Source organism: Takifugu flavidus, chromosome 7 (assembly GCF_003711565.1).
Source record: "Takifugu flavidus isolate HTHZ2018 chromosome 7, ASM371156v2, whole genome shotgun sequence".
In the NCBI taxonomy this organism is placed as follows: domain Eukaryota; kingdom Metazoa; phylum Chordata; class Actinopteri; order Tetraodontiformes; family Tetraodontidae; genus Takifugu; species Takifugu flavidus.
The window spans coordinates 12,688,642-12,707,507 of record NC_079526.1 but is presented as its reverse complement, the minus strand read 5'-3'; the positions used below and the strand labels follow the sequence as shown (position 1 = coordinate 12,707,507).

General features: G+C 41.8%; 2 protein-coding genes across 2 annotated transcripts; both read left to right on the top strand.

The window, feature by feature from the left end:
- The first annotated feature begins 224 nt into the window (after positions 1 to 224).
- On the top strand, positions 225 to 4,118 carry ptgs2b (prostaglandin-endoperoxide synthase 2b). Its single transcript, XM_057038373.1, has 10 exons — positions 225 to 382; positions 485 to 601; positions 682 to 825; positions 918 to 1,061; positions 1,172 to 1,353; positions 1,447 to 1,530; positions 1,602 to 1,848; positions 2,290 to 2,576; positions 2,666 to 2,813; positions 3,216 to 4,118. Exons 1-10 carry the CDS (start codon positions 322 to 324, stop codon positions 3,626 to 3,628), a joined length of 1,827 nt encoding a protein of 608 aa, XP_056894353.1. The 5' UTR covers positions 225 to 321; the 3' UTR covers positions 3,629 to 4,118.
- Positions 4,119 to 13,519: 9,401 nt separating this feature from the next.
- On the top strand, positions 13,520 to 17,020 carry pdcb (phosducin b). The gene is given in 5 exon segments (XM_057038374.1): positions 13,520 to 13,692; positions 14,529 to 14,591; positions 15,016 to 15,164; positions 15,289 to 15,595; positions 15,598 to 17,020. Coding segments are annotated over 4 exon segments (705 nt in total). The 5' UTR covers positions 13,520 to 13,692; positions 14,529 to 14,545; the 3' UTR covers positions 15,801 to 17,020.
- The last annotated feature ends 1,846 nt before the right edge of the window (positions 17,021 to 18,866 follow it).

Sequence of the window (18,866 nt, the reverse complement as noted above, 5' to 3'; positions counted from 1 at the left end):
ATTGATGATTCTGTTTCTTCTCCCTTTTTTTCTACGGTAGACGAAAAATTGCTCAGTAGTCTCAATAAATATTATTATCAAGCAATAATTCATGATAAATCCATCACAGGTAAACTCAGTGCTTGCACACGTCTCATCCCACGTGGTCATTGGTTGGTTTCTCATAATGGGCCGTGCGCTGCGTGACGCCCCCGGCCGCCTGGCGGGAAGATACTATATTAGGAGCTCCGGTGCGGAGCTTCAGGCATAGTCGCAACTTGCGAGCGACCCAATTGCGTACAGGAGACAGAAGCAGAGGCGATCGCGAACAGTCTTTGGAGTATGAGCACCTTCACATTTGCAGTTTCTCTCCTGGCGCTAAGTTTTCTTCTCTGCGAAGCTGGTGAGTCAAAAAAAAAAACAGGCAGAAAATGATTTTTATTGTAGTACTAGTTAATATGATGCGCGGCGAGATGAGATTTTATTAAATATGTTGCCTTTCCAGGTAACCCATGCTGCTCAGACCCCTGCCAGAATAGGGGTGTTTGTACCCCTACTGCAAAAGGCAGCTATGAATGTGACTGCACACGGACCGGCTATACTGGGCCGAATTGCACGACACGTAAGTATGAATGGAACACAGGTGAAACAGGTTCTGTTGGGTTTGTCTCACAACCATTTTCCTCGTCTCCGTCTCCACAGCCGAGTTCCTCACGTGGGTCAAAGTGTCCCTGAAGCCATCGCCCAACACGGTCCACTACCTTCTCACCCATTTCAAGGGTTTCTGGAACATCATCAACAACATCTCTTTCCTCAGGGACGCCATCATGAGATACGTCCTGACCTGTAAGTTACCAAACAGTCTCAGTCTTTAGCAGTTTGCAAAGACACATTTATAATAATAACGAGATTATGTTTTTGGTTTCTTTGCTTTTTAGCCCGATCACATTTGATTGACAGTCCCCCGACTTTCAACGCTGATTATGACTACAAAAGCTGGGAGGCTTATTCCAACCTTTCCTATTACACGCGCACCCTCCCACCTGTGTCAAAAGACTGCCCGACGCCTATGGGAGTAGCAGGTGAGAACTCCTCACACTTCTGAGGAACCAGTTTTCTCAGAATCAAAGTTGAAACCAGAACTTCTTGTCCGGTTAGGCAGATTCTGATAAATTCCTCCATCCCCTTCCAGGAAAAAAGGAGCTCCCTGATTCTAAGCTTCTGGCCGAGAAGGTTCTGATGAGGAGACAGTTCATCCCGGACCCCCAGCGCACCAGCCTGATGTTCGCCTTTTTTGCACAGCATTTCACCCACCAGTTCTTTAAATCTGACATGAAGAAAGGACCCGCTTTCACTGTAGCTAAAGGACACGGGGTACGTCATATAGAGAGCGAGATCTTAGCCACAGAAAGAAGAAAATACAACACATATACACAACAGGTGTTAACAGGGAGTCTTTTGTTGCAGGTGGATCTCAGCCACATTTACGGAGACAACCTGGAGAGGCAACACAAGCTCCGACTCTTCAAGGACGGCAAGCTAAAATATCAGGTAGGTGAGAAGAGGGTTTGACTAAAACAGGTAAATAGTCCAGATTAATAACAACTGGTTCCGCTGTGCAGATCCTCAACGGGGAAGTGTACCCGCCAACGGTGAAGGACGTGGGGGCTGACATGCACTACCCCCCCAACATTCCCGAGTCTGAACGCTTCGCGGTGGGTCACGAGGCCTTCGGTCTGGTACCGGGCCTGATGATGTACGCCACTATCTGGCTTCGGGAACACAACCGGGTGTGTGACGTGTTGAAGGAGGTTCACCCAGACTGGGACGACGAAAGGCTGTTCCAGACCGCGCGGCTGATTCTGATTGGTGAGTTTTGGGGTTCAAGCTTGAAAATGGAATTAAAGCTTCTGGGTGATTTCCAAAGGGAGAGAAAACAGTAACCTGAGGTCAGGTCACACGTTTCTCACAGTAGGGACAGTGAGCAGGGGAGTTTGGAGAAGAGGAAGTAAACTTTGGTAATCATGCAAATTGGCACATTGAGCAAAGGGCGTTTGCCAAAAAACGCAACAAGGAGGAAATGTTCCGTTGCTCCTGCAATGGCTTCATTTTTTACTAGAGAGAATATTTTGGTTTTATGTAGATGAGTAGATTTAAAAAGAACAGATTTGCTTTAATGCAAATATTTAATATTTGACTCTGCTAGAGGGTGTATTTAAAATTTGCTATGGTCTATATTACTATTACTGGCTTTCAGCTTATATTTCGCCATTAAGTAACTCTCTAATATCAAAATTCCTGATTTTGTAGGAGAGACCATCAAGATTGTGATCGAAGACTACGTGCAGCACCTGAGCGGCTATCACTTCAAGCTCAAGTTTGACCCAGAGCTGCTGTTCAAGGAACGTTTCCAGTATCAGAACCGCATCGCATCTGAATTCAACACCCTGTACCACTGGCACCCACTGATGCCTGACAGTTTTCACATTGAAGAGAAGGACTACAGCTACAAAGAGTTCGTCTTCAATAACTCTGTCGTGACTCGGCACGGCATCGGCCACCTCGTGGATTCATTCACCAAGCAGCTTGCCGGGCGGGTAAGAGCTTCATTTTGCTCGTGCGCATCGCCGCCACCACCTTTTGTAGCCTTGATCCTGACCATTTGTCTTTCTCTTTGTCTTTTCAGGTTGCCGGTGGCCGAAACGTCCCCAAGTCTCTTCTGTACGTTGCCATAAAGTCCATTGAAAACAGCAGAGAGATGCGGTACCAGTCCCTGAACGCCTACAGGAAGCGATTCTCCATGAAGCCCTACAGCTCTTTTGAAGAAATGACAGGTTGGACAGAGACCAAAACCTCTTATTTAGTTTCTAACCTTGGTTGGATTAATCTCAGAAGATTAGTTAAACAGTAAAGGGGAAAATTATTACTGACTAAAAATGAGATTTTTCTCAGTGTATCAATTCGAGAACACTCCTGTGCAGTAGATTACTTATTAATAAAGACATGCTTTGGATAATGTGTAATGTACTCTGGCAGCTCCGTTAGTTAAGAATTTACTTGTGGTGAAAAACAGATGTTCACCACATCTACATCCTGAGATAGAATAAACAGATTGTCAGCAGCGAGGCTTCCTGACCCAGAGGGGAGGACTCTCAGTAAATGTAATGTTGGTGAATAGAAAAATGTGCTTCAAGAATGCGAAAATTTAAAAAGAAAATGATTTTTTTGTCACCCAGGAGAGAAAGAAATGGCAGCAGAGCTTGAAGAAATGTACGGCCACGTCGATGCTGTGGAGCTCTACACAGGTCTGCTGGTGGAGAAGCCCAGGTCTAACGCCATCTTTGGGGAGACCATGGTGGAAATGGGGGCCCCCTATTCTCTCAAGGGCTTAATGGGAAACCCCATCTGCTCTCCGGAATACTGGAAACCCAGCACGTTCGGAGGAAAAGTGGGCTTCGACATCGTCAACACCGCCACGCTGCAGATGCTCGTCTGCAACAATGTGCGGGGGCCCTGTCCCGTGGCGTCCTTTCACGTGCCTGACGTCAAAGACACTGGATCGGTGGTCATCAACTCAAGCACGTCCCACGCAAGCGAAAGCAATATCAACCCCACCGTCATTTTTAAAGAAAGGACTACTGAGCTCTAACTTGGTTTTGCATTTTTAGAAATGTATTTATTTATTATTTATTTATTATTTATTTTCCTAATTTATATGATGTTAGAAGATGGAGCCATTTTTTTAATATATATTATGTCTGCTCGGCCGCCTCTGTGGTTGTATTTATTTATTAAAAGAATTTTTGTACTATTATTAAGATATTATTATTGATCTTAGCCACTGTAATTTGATACTTGAAGTGTAGTTTAAAGTGTCAGTAAAATACTAATGCACAGAGTAGGCTATGATACATAGACTGACAATGAATGCAGCTGTACAGCAGTTTACTAATACTGTATCAGTATATTGAACTGTAGCAAGTGATCTCGACTCTTGATCTTTATTTGTTACCTGACAATGTTTTACTTCTGTCTTTGGACTAGCTTTGATACTCAGAAATGACAATGAGCTGCACTGATGTTTCGAATTTTACATGTTGACATTAATAAATGACATCAGGAAGTGAGCCTTCCTCAGACACTGTGGTCATGTAAACCTTTCCTGCATCACCATTCAGATGGCCCTGATTACTGACGCATTTCAACACGGTCGCTGACGCATTTCAACATTTTGACTGTAATTTGACACTGCTTTTTACTCACTTTCACTCACGGTGGGTTAGTTTTTTAAATGGAAAGCGTTGATTCTATCGCCTATTCACGGATGGACGGAAGAATTAGCTCCCCAGAAACACTATTACACACGTCTTGATTCTCAAATGACTGCACAGGCAGGCCAAACCAGCAGAAGAGGTCTATTTCTCAGCACAGATAAAACATGTGGGTGCTTGCCAGTTTCAATTATGATGCCTGCATGCTGATAGGCAGCGGGTGTGGTGACACTGCTGAGCACAAGTATGAATAAAATGAAATAATGCAATGGCGCTTAATGCAATGTAGCAGTTGCTACCTACTGTGAGGTACTGTCAGTGTCATACTCTCAAGAGTGCTTTGCTAGTGTACAGGTTTTCCAGCACAGCAGTATTGAAGAGGAAATGCCCATGTGGTTCTTGTAAGCTGCAAACAGCTGAAGTCTTTCAGTTAGTTGATGCAAGCTTTGCCAGGAAGGAGGGATAAAACATTTTCCTGTAATGTGGGTTGTGTAGATTTGTGTCCCGTCCAATAACTTACGGGCAACTTTGCCATGATGCAGCTACGTTTCCAGGAAATTATGTCTCAAACCAGACATTATGGATGGAATGTAAGCAAGCAGCTTTCCCATCCTCTTACATTTTCCTTTTTACTGACAACCGATACAGAGGCTTTCTCCTTCCCCGAAATCAAGGAAATTAAATTAATCAAGTCATGTGCATCAGTTGTGATCTCAACAAAACCCAATAGATAGGTCCTCTGTCGTCACATAATCTCTGTATTGTACTTCAAAAGGCATGCGTAGGATTTTCCCGTCACAGAGACTAGGCCCGCCGCGGGACGAAAACGACCTAATTGTGCGCACATTATTTGTTTTTTGCCACTGACAGCTCTCCAAGAGTGAGTGTTATTATTCCACATCTTGCTTTGTGTGAGCGTAATGAGCGTGAGAGGGCTTTGGGCCCTGAGTGGGAGAAGATCAGGAAACTTCAGTGCGTGTTTTCCCACTGACCGCTTCTGGAGCCGGACCCGATGTGGAAGCCATGGGTTACGTGACACCCATCAGGCGGCAAGGACCCCCCCACACCCTTTGGTCAACTGGCAGCTGCCATCAGCTGGCAGCTCTCCACCGGACGTCACTCATCACAAATGGTGATTTACAATGAATGACAAATGTCTCAGTAGTTACTAATCCTGGTAATTACATTCACAATGCATTACAGCAGGTAATGTCAAAGGTCATGTCAGATCAGCCAAATATGCTGTAGTTATTTGCCCTGTAGAGCATGATGGTAACTCAGGTTCAGAGTAAATACAGCAGGTTTTTTTTGTTTTTGTTTATTTTGGAGAGGAGGGATGTAAGATTGTAAGACTTCTTATGATGTCAAACCTGGAACCACATCAGTAATGATGGCAAATGACTCGCTGCTGGGGGCGCAGGAAGGAAATCTCCAGCAGTATCATCAGAACGATAGTCATCCTGAACGATGACGGTAGCTTCACTTGACTCATTAATAAAGTTTTTTCTAGTCTGTCTGTGTGTGTGCGTGTGCGTGTGCGTGCGTGCGTGCATGTCTGTGACTTTTGCTCATGGAAACATACCAAAATATGACAAAATAAGAGCATAATCGTTTTTTTCCACCGATTTGTTCTATTGTTTTAAGAGCTTAAACAGGTTTTGTTGTGGTTTCAACCAGGTCAATTGAAAGTAAAGGACTGAGTTTTTTTCTTGGAAAGCCTGTGACAAAAAAAAAATGGGACTAAATCTTTCTTTGAAATTCCTCCATATAATCACAGGCAGCAGAGAGAATGCAGGGGCGGTTAGAGTTGAGCAAGACAAAATGATATGGTGAGTCATTTTTAATGTTTATACCCTTTGGCTTGCGCAACATTGGGTGATACTGGCGATGAATGAAATCAAAGGAAACCTTTTGTTGGTGTAAAACTACTACTTTACAAAACATGACATCCCTTTGTTACTTCCGGCGAGGAGGAATGTCGGCCAGTCATCACAGGAGAATCCCTCCGACCGAAACCCAGGATCTCGAAGGCCACCTGTGGGTGAACAGGGTTCCGCGGATCGCCTGGGCCCGGTATTTCAGAAATAATCCTACAGGATTAATCCAGGTGGATTGGATTTTTCTCTGATCTGATCCAAAATCGGGTTTTTCAAAGCAGAATTTATCCTGAAGATTTGAATCTGGATTTGTAAATCCAATCCTTTGGAAAAAGACATGAGTAAAAAGTCATGATACGTATATTGTTTTTGAAATTTTGATTTTGTTTTATTTTGGTTTTTTTAATAAAATATTCAGTATTGATTTGTTGAGAATTATATTGATTTATTGTAACATGAGTTACTATTTTAAAGTTATAACATTGACATCTAAGTAGATAGTGGTAAAATCTTTAAATAAAATGTGACTTTTAGTTTGACACATGGTGCTTTATTTTGTTTTTAAACACATCAATTCCTGTTTCCTGGCAATGATCCAGTGGGAGGGACAGATTTGGAAATCCCTATCCAGGTGGATCAGGATCATTTTGATCCCATCCTGCAAGGTTTTGAAAAACTGGGATAGACTATTATGATCCACACACCAGGATAGGGGGATTTACAAATCCGGATCATTTTGATCTGGATTTGGAGTTTTGAACTACTGGGCCCTGGTGACTAAACAATAGACTCCAACCCACCCGTGAGCGATCATTTCTAACAATCCTGTCTCCCTCCATCTCGCACGCACACTTACACACACTCCAGCAACACACCTGCGTATTTGTCCATCAACACTGAGAATAAGATCAGACTTTGATCCATTTATGATCAAATCTATGATGATTTAAGATGAGATATGACCCATTTAAAGAAATAAGGGTAGATTCCAGAGTTCTGGGTTACATGAGTCAATGTGAGACTGCAGCCTGCATGTTTTATAGAGAGCAGAGCCCCGATGTTCACACGTTTGTGCAAATCTATGCCAAAGATTTGGTGGTCTTCCCTTTCTCTTATGATGACTTGTCTCTCAACAAGAGCACGAGAACAAATATTCACCTTTTTATCTCCCTGCTGCCTCACAACGATGGTGGGTGGCTCTTTGTCACAGACAGGCCGTGGTGCCAGCGTAACTCAGACACATTAATTAGCATGTGACAAGCAGGTGACCGCAGACTGAACGGTTTCAGCCATCAGGTGTCTTTACAGTTTTCCCATGTTACGACCTGTCTCGCCTTTTGTACCGTGGCACACCTTGCATATTTGTCATATCTGCCTGTCACATCCCAAATGCTGCTGTGGAGAGCCTCTTTTTCTTTAAACACACATTCCCAAAGGTTCAGTAAATTGCGCGTGGGGAAACCTCTCAGTACTTTTCCCTTCAAAGTATATAAAACACAAATTTTCGTCTTCCAGGCTGTCTAAAGGAAATGTCATGTTTGTGTTGGCAAAGCTGGATGAATCACACAGATACACAGATTTAGTCAGCTCCAGGACAACCACAGAGTGGATGGGGACACTGCTAACTGACTCTGAATCAGTGTCCGGTCTGTTAAAATACCGATTATTAATATTAGTGACCCTCCAGCAGGGGTTTCCTTTAGGTTAATCCTTTAGGCAAAGTGTTGCTACAGAGTTATGTTGTTTTGTTTTCTTTTTTATAAAAAGGCAAAGCTCAAAACACCATCATGACATCAGACATGATTACAGGTTTCAGGTGTGTGTGTGTGTGTGTGTGTCACTCTCAGGAGTATATGGTGACACATTCTATTTTCACCTGCATGAATTTGTTCCAGTTTGTTCCAGTTGAACGTGAATAAGGATCCAGCTCACGCCGTTAAACTGGAGTGTCGTACCTCGACAATAATGCTGGAACTGGTTTAATTTAATTTAATCACCAAGGTTTGTTCAGCCCAATTTTATCAGTTCTTGGTTTGTTTTTGACAGGAAAAATAAATTCTTAAACCCTTCCAAGAACTGTTCAAATGTACACATTAAAAACCATATAAAGATTATGATAACTAACTTGCCAATTGTCTTATATAGCGATAAAATATATGTGGTCATGTGGATATTCCATTAATCCAGTAGTTCAATGTTTAGCCTGTAAGGAAAAAAGGGGCAGGAACTGGAAGGTTGTTTAATGTTTAATTCTAAGTTGGAGTTTTACCTCTGGGATTTTTAGATACAGTTTCTCTCCATGCCTGCCAGACCTTACAGCATCTTGCAGTGAGTCAATGAAGTCACAGTGTTTCAGTCACTTTTTAAGTATCCATTTGAGCAAACTTGCGATCACCGCCCATGTAATCCCTTCTTAAAGTATATATTTAGTTTGCAGTGATGCAGTTAACATTACAACAAACCCAAATGTAGGGTTTGTATGGGTTTCATTTTGGACTGTGTGGGAATGTTACGAATTGAATACACGTCTGTTTATTTTATTCATCATGCGACTGTGAGCAAAGCGCCAAATTTGTTGTTATTGTGGTCAGTGACTCACTGATGTTTTAAACAGCCTTTATATCGGTTTGTGTGCGGTGGATTTTCCTTTTTATTGCAAATGAAACTGATGTGGAATTAACCTACTCCAGGTTGAGTTTCATAATGATTCCTGTTGAGTACCGTAGTTGAAGAAGTGATGTGATTGGGGAATCCTCCTAAATCAAAGAGCCGCTCCGACCCCCACACTGACAGACACCTCCTCACTCTTTCATGCAGAGCCAAAAACCCTCTGGAACTCTCTGGACATCTGGACTCATTTGACTTGACCAACTTTTAAAATGGTCGTATTGATATCATCGATGTCACAACCTGTGAGACGGGGAAGACGTAAAGGTTTCCACATAATTTCATTCCTTGTTGTCACCACAGACATTGCTGCCTGTCATTATCAGTCATTGTGCGTGCACACTCACTGTGTGTGGCTACGTGAGTGCTCGCGCGTGTGTGCAGGGGGTTAATGGGCAAAGATCCATAAATCCACAATGTCTCTCATCCACCGATTAAAACATTAAAACCTTTTACCGTTGTCAGTGGCAACAAAACAAAACACTGTTTACCTTATTTTCTGTTGATTGCGTCATAGTTCACTAAAACACACGCTAATAAAGAGATACCGTTCATTAGTAAACACCTTTATTTTAATGCCAGCACACAGAATGATGATAACATTTGTCAAAAAATCAAAGGCATTTCAGGGAATCCATACATTAGATGCTATTACGTAGCACTTAAGAATGCAAGTAGCCCACAGCAGTTCTCTTGTCACCTGCCTGCTCTGTGTCATAAAAATAAACAGGAATTTGCCTGCAGGGGGAGGAAGCATGAGACAAAAATGAGGAGTGGTGTGAGGAGGAGCCCAGCAAGCAAATACACCTGAGGAAGGGCCCCAGGTTCCGGTGTTCACCTTGAACAATGATCGGCACTGTTATTTTTAACACTGGGATGCGGGAGCGGTTGTACTGAGGTCAAGTTCAATCAAGGGTTAAGCCATGTTTGCCAAATTGATCAAGATAGTCCAAACTTAAGTTTAAGTGTTGTTTCAGGTTTGTGATTCTCAGGTGATGTGAAAACCTTTTCAAACTGACCTAAGATCCTATTTTTTAATACATACAAAAAGAAGAACAAGATTGCTAATTTATCACTTTTATAACCACTAAATTGGTGTCAGGAAGGATAATCTTTTCTCATTTCAGCTAATTCAAAGGTAATAAGCTCATCCTGGAACTACTGGAAAATTTCAAAACCCAAACCAACAATGAATACGTTTCCACACTCTCCATCAGCGAAGACATGAGAAAATCAAATGTAACTTCTGTGTATATTTAGGTCATTGGAGCCTCTGTGTTTGGTTTAAAGTTTTCTTTTCCTTGAAAGGGAAAATCCCTGTGTACATGAACATAAGGGGCGGTATTGTGAGGGTGATGTTTGGTCACCTGCGCTGTTCGTTCACTAGACTCAGATCAACCACGCAAACAACAGGAGACCTTGCAAGGGAGAGCTGACGAGCAGTTCAAGCTTCCTCTCTCAACTCCGTCCGTCTGCTGCTCGCTCTCCTCTTTTATTTGGTGCACACAAGATTTATGTCGATCTGACCTCATGATTCCTTCTCCTCCTATCTCTACAACTTCCTCGTGTCCTTGAATATGGTACCTCTCAGTGCTGGGTACCTAACAGCTTCAATACTTGGTTCAAACACTCATACATTCCTTTTAATTAAACATTCTAAATCTACTTACTATACTTACTATAGCATTGAAACGATAATAGTAATAACAACAATAATTCTTCTCACAGTATGTGCAGGTATTCATCGCTGTCCAGCATAGTGACCTTTCTGTCAACACTAGTTCATCTAGTGCAGGCTTTTATTCATTAATCCACAGAAAGAAGTGATCTGTTAAAAATCTAGTCTGGTGAGAAAGTCTCAGAAATGTGCTGACTGCGGGATTCAACTCAACCAAAGCTGGATTCTCAGGAAACTCTTTACCAACAGGAGCGTCAGAAGAGCCCAGACATTGGGTTTAATCATTGCTTTGTAAATTTTTTTTTATTGTGAAGAAGCAGCAAAGCCTTAGTTTATTGCAATGACAGCATTTTTGTCCCTTGTGCTACCGTCAACATTCTTAAATCTGACATCAATCCATGACAGATTATGCAAACAAAACCCCAACAAGCCGTAATGCTAATACGTTATAGTTATTAATAGTTATTAGTTTTATCATTCTAAATACAAAAGCACAACACTACAAGGAAACCAGCTGTCTCATTGTTGGTCACCTGTGCTGCGTGAAACAGGTCACTTTAAATGTGAATAATTCTTTGTTGGTGTTGCAAAAGCTGTTAAAAGGTAACTTGGGTAAAGGTATTTCCTATTTTAGCTGCTTAAACCACCACAGAATTTCTGGGGAATGCAGGTATGACTGAGTCACCTCAGGGGATGAAACGTAATGGAAGGCTTTTTCTCCAGGTTAACCTGTGACACACTTCAGATATATCATATTTTTTCTCACCCACATCTCTGACATATTTCTGGTCAAGTTGAGTTTCACTCAAACCCTCGATGCCAGGAAACCTGAAATTATAGGCTTTGTGAAAAGAAGTAACTCTATAGCGTGTGTTCCATAGACGTCAAGGAACATACGGCTCACGAACGCAAAACCTTTACAGTAAAAATACGTCACGTATGCATCAGACATGCAAGACAAATACTTTAATAGATGGGCCCAAAATGTCACAAGTTTACGGTTAGACCTTGACAGAAAAGAGGGGCCATGCTGGCAGACGTAAAGGCATATTTAGAAACCAAACAGTCACATCCCGATGCTGGTCGGCCAAGACTGAGGAGAAAGGTCAGACGAGTTCAATGACTTTTTTATTTATTTATTTATTTTAAGTTTACGTCTCTTGCAAATAGAGGCTTCAGTGAATTTAACACCATCCTTTTATGTTACAAATATTCTATTAAATTATTGATTAATTTCTCTGTGAAACGTAATTTTATAAAAGCCTTTGTTATTAAAATAATTATTATTATGTCAGAGTAATTATAATGATGCTAATAATTATTATAATTGTTTTTGTTGTTATTATTATTATAAATACACACGTATCTCCCTGATAACCTACCGACCACAAGCTGATTTAAGGCTGAATTCTGCCCTCTAGCGGTTAAAAGCTATAAAGACGTTGAGGCGGGACCGCCGGTGTGGCGCAGTAGTCTGAGCACGTACACTCTTCACCGCAATGCCTTTTCCATGTGCCTCCTCCTCAATTCCTCTCCAAGGAGGGTGTCTTCTGTAATCTTCACATGTAATGAATGAATACCTAAATAAACATGAAATACTTTGCTGTTGTCCCTTGAGTTCAATCCACCATAAATAATTAGAATGACTGCAAATTAATTTCTCTATGTGCATGTGAGCTTAAATTAGACACCCTTGTGAAAAAGATGATGATTAAAATGTTTCTGTGGGTGGCTAGGTGGGGTGTCTGTGCCCATGAAATCGTTTAATTGCTGATGGATTTCTGTATTGTCTGTCTAAATAATATCCTCAAGTCCATTTTAAGCAACCTTTACTTGTTGAGAGATAGGGACTACATGCCTCTGTGTGTGTGTGTGTGAATAAAAAAAGTCTAGTAAATCCCTTAAGCCAATAAAAGCAGTACCGGGAAACATAAGTGAAGGACGGCAGTCAAACACGGTTGCATGTGTCCTGAAAATGAAGGAGTGGAGAACATTTACACTCCTGTTTGAACTGCTGATTCCACACTAAAGCATACAGGGTTTACAAGAGGCAAAGAGATGATATCATTAGGTATGGGTCCTTATTTAGTTGTATTATTTACGGTACTCAATAAAAGTATCTAAAGTAAAAGGGAAAGATGAGTTGAAGTCACAAATTAAAGCAACCTAACTTGAAATTTACAGACTGCTTATTTTTTATGGCTTCAATTTGCTTTTCATCCAGAAAAAATCAACTCTAATCAAATATGTTTCCTATAATTTTTAGCTTTGAGCGAAGAGTGTCCCGTCTCGATCCTTGATCCTAACATGTTGGGCGTAATTAAGCCCAGTAAATGTACTGGAGTGAATTGAATTACGCAGCTCACCCACATCACAAGTAAAGCTTTATTACAGAATCGTTATCTTTTACATCTTAGCTACATCCTGGCTGGACAAGAACTAGTTTGTATTTTCAAGATGTTTCCAAGGGGGACTTCCCCATGAATTGTGCCACATTTACACGCCTAATTTCCTCTACAGTGAAGGACTGACAGAAAGTGTGAAGGTGTAGAGTCATTGTGAAACTCTTTAGCTTGGGGAATGAGAGGAGAATACAGTGTGAGGTTTGTGCGGTCAGAAAACACATGATTGGACATCATTAGACCTTCCAAACACAGAGGTCTTATTTTGCCTTGAAAGACTCCAGTCATGTGTTCCTGCGAGGTGCCATGCCTTAAAGAACTCTGATTTTCTAGAAAAAAATTTATTTATTTGCTGTTAATGTAACAACAAAGTACCTCTTGTGCGCTTTGAAAAGGCCATTGTGTAAATTCTGAAGGTCTCTATGCGTCTGTCTGTCTGTCTGTCTGTCTGTCTGTCTGTCTGTCTGTCTGTCTGTCTGTCTGTCTGTCTGTCTGTCTGTCTGTCTGCAGCCCTCTGTCTCTCTCCATCTCTCTATCTATCCTTCCCTCACTCTCTTGAGTGTTGTCAGGCCTTTATCAAGTAGAGGCTTCTAATTCCGTTAGTGAAATCCTCTTAGGATCTATGCTCTATTTCTGTTTAGTTTATAGGGTCGATTTTAAAATCCCCATTAGACCAAGCTCATTGGCTGGAAAAGGCGCACACATGCACACGAAAAAACTAAAGCTGTCCAGCAGCACATAGATTTATGAGCGATCGAGTGTCCGGCAGGGGACCACTAGCAACAAGCGCAAAAGGACAAGTGCCGTGACAGTGGAAGGTAAGAGAACTTCTGTTACCATCGCTCGAGGCAGCTGATGCGACAACAGCTAAAACTAAATGGAAAATAGGAGTTTTTGAGAAGGTTGAGAAATATATTCATACGTTTAAATGCAGTCCACCTGGATTTGTGACTCTGAATTTACCTTTTACACAAATTATATCATAACAGGTTTCAAATTGGGGGGTTTGGTGTATTTATCTTTTGGCAGAATCACTTTTCATACCAAACAAATGCTTTAACTCTCAATGAAGGGCGTTCTGGTTTTGTTCTGGTATAGCTGTTTTAGCCGTAGATCTATTCTAGGTCTTTACCAGACACTGTATTATCTGGCTGAAGCGATCACAACTCCATAGAGCGGGAACACTGCATGCAGGACAATAGAGCGTATTCATCAAAACACTGTAGCGGATTCTGTAGGGTCCATATGTCACAAGAATCGACTTATCCATAGGTTACCGCCGACCCCTGAGGAGCAGTATTATCATGTATGTTAGTGTCAAGCATCAGAAATCTAACACGTGCACAATCACTGAATTATGCTTTGGAGAAATGAAGGAATCAGTGTTGGTGCGTCTGTCTCGGCAGCCGTCTGTCCGTTACATTTATCTGTGGCAGTTTGGTAATCCTCTTAGACTGCATTAAATTAATTAAGCATCACAAGTCTAACTTGGTATCCAGCAGTGCAAAGACCTTATGTCTTTACACCACGTCATTATCTCCTGTAAGAGAGAACGGCCCCAACAGACAAGGGTTACCAACTGCTGGAGCCGTAACGGGTTTGGGTTTAACGCCGGGCTGCGCACACGTGAAGGCTGACTGTTCCTGTCTCTCAGCCAGATCACCGGAGAAAATGTCTGACAGACTGTTGGAATTGGAAGAGTCAGCGACCCAAACAGGTGAGCCGAAGCGTCGTCTCTCTGAGACCAACATTTTTATACCATGAACACTATTTGCTTCTTAGTCACTTGTTGGGCGTTAATTAAACCGAAGGTTTGTCACTGTTCAGAGGAAAGTAGGGCTGAAAGCTCTGGCAGTTCACCTGATACTCTAAGCTTCTTTTTCTTATGCAACAAAGTTAGCACACTTCCCCCAGGGTGGGGTTGAGCTCTAATCCTCAGATAGGACATGATGTCTTCCTGATACACATGGACTGTAAAGTTTAAAAATATTGCTTCCTCTAAATGGTGCTGCTGTACAAGGCTGGGCAGTTGTTGTTTTTTTAAATCCACCATGTCACTATTTCATCTTTGCATATATGTATATACATCAAGAAAGCTTTATTTAAGTACCAGTTCATGAAAAGGTTCAAACCACCCACAGGTCCAAAAGGAGTCATCAATGACTGGAGGAGGTTTAAGCTGGAGAGCATGGACCAGGAAAATTTGCCCACAGCAAAAAAAGAACTGCTGAGACAAATGTCCTCCCCAAACAAGTCAAAGGACGACTCCAGAGGAAGCCTCAACCGTAAGGTACCGTCAACCCAACGACAGAATTCCACGTTGATGAAAAGCCGTTGTGATGACTTTCTGCATTAAGAGAAAAGGAATTTCTTATATATCTTCCTCACTAACAGAAAAACGTTTTTTTTTAAAGATGAGTGTCCAAGAATATGAAATGCTGAAAGAGGAAGATGAGGGCTGTCTGAAGAAATACAGAAAGAGGTGCATGCAGGAGATGCACGAGAAACTCAGCTTTGGGCCCAGGTTTGACGGTGTGCATGACCTGGACAGTGGCGAGGCCTTCCTGGAAGTTATAGAGAAGGAACATCACAGCACAGTGGTGGTTGTGCACATCTACAAGGTCGGGGTCAAAGGTTGTGAAGAGCTCAACAGCTGCCTTGACTGCCTGGCCACACAGTACCCCACAGTCAAATTCTGCCGGATTGATGCGGTCTCATCAGGGCTTCTGAGCGTTTCTCGGATGATGTTTTGCCCGCGCTGCTGGTGTACAAGGCTGGAGAACTCCTGGGGAACTTCCTGGCCTGCACACAGCACCTCAATGAAGAATTCTTTGCCACTGATGTGGAAGCCTTCCTCAACAGCTACGGCCTGCTGCCGGAGAAAGAGCTGCCAGGAGGGGAAGATGAAGAAAACGATGTGGAGTAAACAAGGAGCTGGGCTGTTTAGGAAGAAAAAGAAGCTGCATCCGAAGTCAGGAGCAGTAAAATTACACCTTTGGCTAACTGGATATGAGTACTCCCCAATGTGTGCGCTCCTTAATGTGACAAAACAATAGCTATCTACATCTCAAATAATACACCAAAGCAGCTAAACGCAATTTTAAAAAGAAAATACTGCAGTATTTTCTTTTGAATTGATAGAACAAATTACTTTCTGTAGTTACATGGAAAATAAATGTGTGAAAGACCTTTTTAGCATTCAATATGTTGAAGCTCTGCCCAACAAATCTGGGTCACGAAAAGTGAATAAAATTGGTTATAACGTTATAAAGTAACTGTTCCACCGATGCCCTTTCATGCCAACGTGTTAGAACCTAAGAGCTGAACAGGAGGAGCAACTCAGGATTCACGGGAGGCCAAATTGCTCTGCATGTGGAAACATTACTCTCTAAACATTCCACACCACATCAACATGACCCACTCTCGAGCCAGTATTTGTGCGGGAAGACCAATAGTTCTGGTGAAATACCACACCCCTGAGCCTCTGGAATTTTTCTATCATCTGTGAACCGAGCATGAGTCTGACTGCTGCCCATTTCTGTGTACTACATTAAACAGGCCTGCAGCCACAGAGATAAGATAATACTGTTAAATGATTCACATTGTCTGAGCAGGACGGACAGACGTCCCTCGATTTGAAAAGGTTCAATCCCTTTTTTTAAGTATTCTAGAGGAATGTTGCTAAACCTAACCTTGTATGCATGTTATCCACAAGAAAAATTAACGTGGTGCATTCATCTTGTTTAAAGGAATTTTTGTTTAGAGTGACTAAACCTAAAGTAAAAACATCCAAATCATATCTGTGTTTTCAGTGTTTTAAGTGTCCCAATATTTTTGGCACAGAGGTGTTTCGTTCCTGTTTTTCTTTAAACTCTTCCTATATTAAATATTCTTAAGATCCTCATATGTATACTTAAGCAAACAGGTCAGGATTTTGTCAGTTCTTTTTTTTTCCTCCAAACCCTGTAAGTAAACAATTACTGTAAATATATTTCACCAAATGTTGAACTGGTGTTTTAAATGTGAAGCTTGTGAACGCCAAATTGTTGACCACTTCTAGTTTCAGAGCGGCGGCGTCCAAACCCCAGGGCAGGTCCAGGGTCTGTGGTATCATTCAAAATAAATTCACCATGATCAACCTCAGAAGTATTTGTTTCCCTCTTTCAAGGGCATTCATGAAAAGGTACTTCTGCACAGATACAATGGAAAAGCACAGGAAGTGAAGTTGAAAGTTAGATTTAAAAAAAAGACCGAAGGCATGTGATCACATGCCTCCTGAGACGGTCTCGCCTCTCCTGTGACTCTGAAAAGACTTAAGAACCAGATCATTACCAATAATCTCATGTCAGAGAACACAGTAACAACCACTGTTTGTTCCTCTCACAGAGCTCCAGGATTAAGTTGGTACTTTTAGCTACGCTACGCTGTTCAACTCCTTTTTGCATCGGTGTCAATGCAAAGACGCAGATTGTGGTCGCCTCAGGTACTTTGATGCCAGTCAGTTATAATATATAGGCTGGGGAGGAGCAGAGTGAGACCAGTAGTTAGCTCATGCTGAGGTCTGTGTGCTGACAAATGTACCCATGTTGGGTTCGTGACCAGCTGGGACAGGGAGCAGTAGCGGATGATGAACTGGGAGATGTACTGCAGGAGAACTGGCATGTGTGTCCGTTTGGTGGGACCTAACCAGGCAAGAGTGGGACTAGTTTATAGAGGACAACACATTTTAAGGTCTTTCGAAATTGAACTATTCTCCTTTCACTTGCGTTTATGAGTGATGCTGAGGTCACCCACAGGCCACACGTCACATCTGGGTGGAAGCACCTTTGTCACCATGGTAACAAAACTGAGCAGTAACTTAAACAGCCGAACTGAAAAAACATTCTCCCGTTAGTTCACTTGCACAGCTGCAGCAGCGTTCCTCTGAGAGGGACCAGTGCTCATTAGGCAAAAAGATATTTTACAATATAATTTCGGCAACAGATTCACCGCTTCAGTAGGGAGCAGAGAGGGACTGATGTTTTGAGCAATCCTTTCCTCTATCTTAATATTTATCCCTGAGGTGACCACCTGACCTCTCGCCCCCTCTCGTCGCTGGGATCCCACTGCACTGTTTATACTCCTGTACTAATTAGAAACACTGTGGTGAGTTTTTGTGATTGGGCTGTTGGACTGCTCAGCTGCAACGCTCTAGTTCACCCACATGAAAGACAATCGCACAGAGATGATGTCATGACACGCCAGCAGGGGCCTGGTTTGCGGAACACGCGGCCCAAATATGGAAAGTGGATGTGGATGACATAAGTACAAGATAAGCTCACTGTCTATGATAATTGTATTTGTATGTTCTCATTGACTCACTGTTTAAATTAATAGTCTTATTTTAAATTTAGCACATATTCTAATAGATTAGAGCTAATGTGGAACAAAGAAATTAAATTGACTACTCCATAAAAATGATATGTAAAGCTTAACTTAAAAAAACAAAAACTATGAGTGTTGGCAAAAATGGATTTTCATTTGACACCATAAACAAACTGCCCAGATCACAACTTCTGACAGACAGGGAGAGGATTAGAGAGGGAATAATGTAACATTCTTATCTAACATTCTTATCTAACAGAGTGCTTCCAGGGTGCTCAAGTGACAAAAGCCAAAAGAGTTAATTTAAATTGTGTTTACAGCAATGTTTCTATATGTTTTGGCTTTAGATTCATGTGTGACAGCTGAGTGTAATCCAAATATTCCTTCTGCTAAGGGTAATCCAAATATTTCTGCTGCCTGGAGGAAACATCTGCCATGATGCTAAGTGTCTCGACATGTGTTGGGTTTGGATTTTGTTTTTTTGGTTTTGTTTTTTTGTGACAGTAAAGTTCTCACTACAATCCAGTGAATGAATAAATATCTGCAGTGTTTATATCCATCTGTTAAATTAGTTTAAATATTTTGCGCTAATGTTAAGTATCAACACTTTTCCTCACATGCACTTCAT

Bases quoted from the DNA above. Each gene is read 5' to 3' on its own strand.
- ptgs2b (XM_057038373.1), top strand. From the start codon at position 322: ATGAGCACCTTCACATTTGCAGTTTCTCTCCTGGCGCTAAGTTTTCTT. The intron at 602-681 runs GTAAGTATGAAT...CCGTCTCCACAG, and splicing joins TGGGCCGAATTGCACGACAC to CCGAGTTCCTCACGTGGGTC. The intron at 2,814-3,215 runs GTTGGACAGAGA...TTTGTCACCCAG, and splicing joins CTCTTTTGAAGAAATGACAG to GAGAGAAAGAAATGGCAGCA.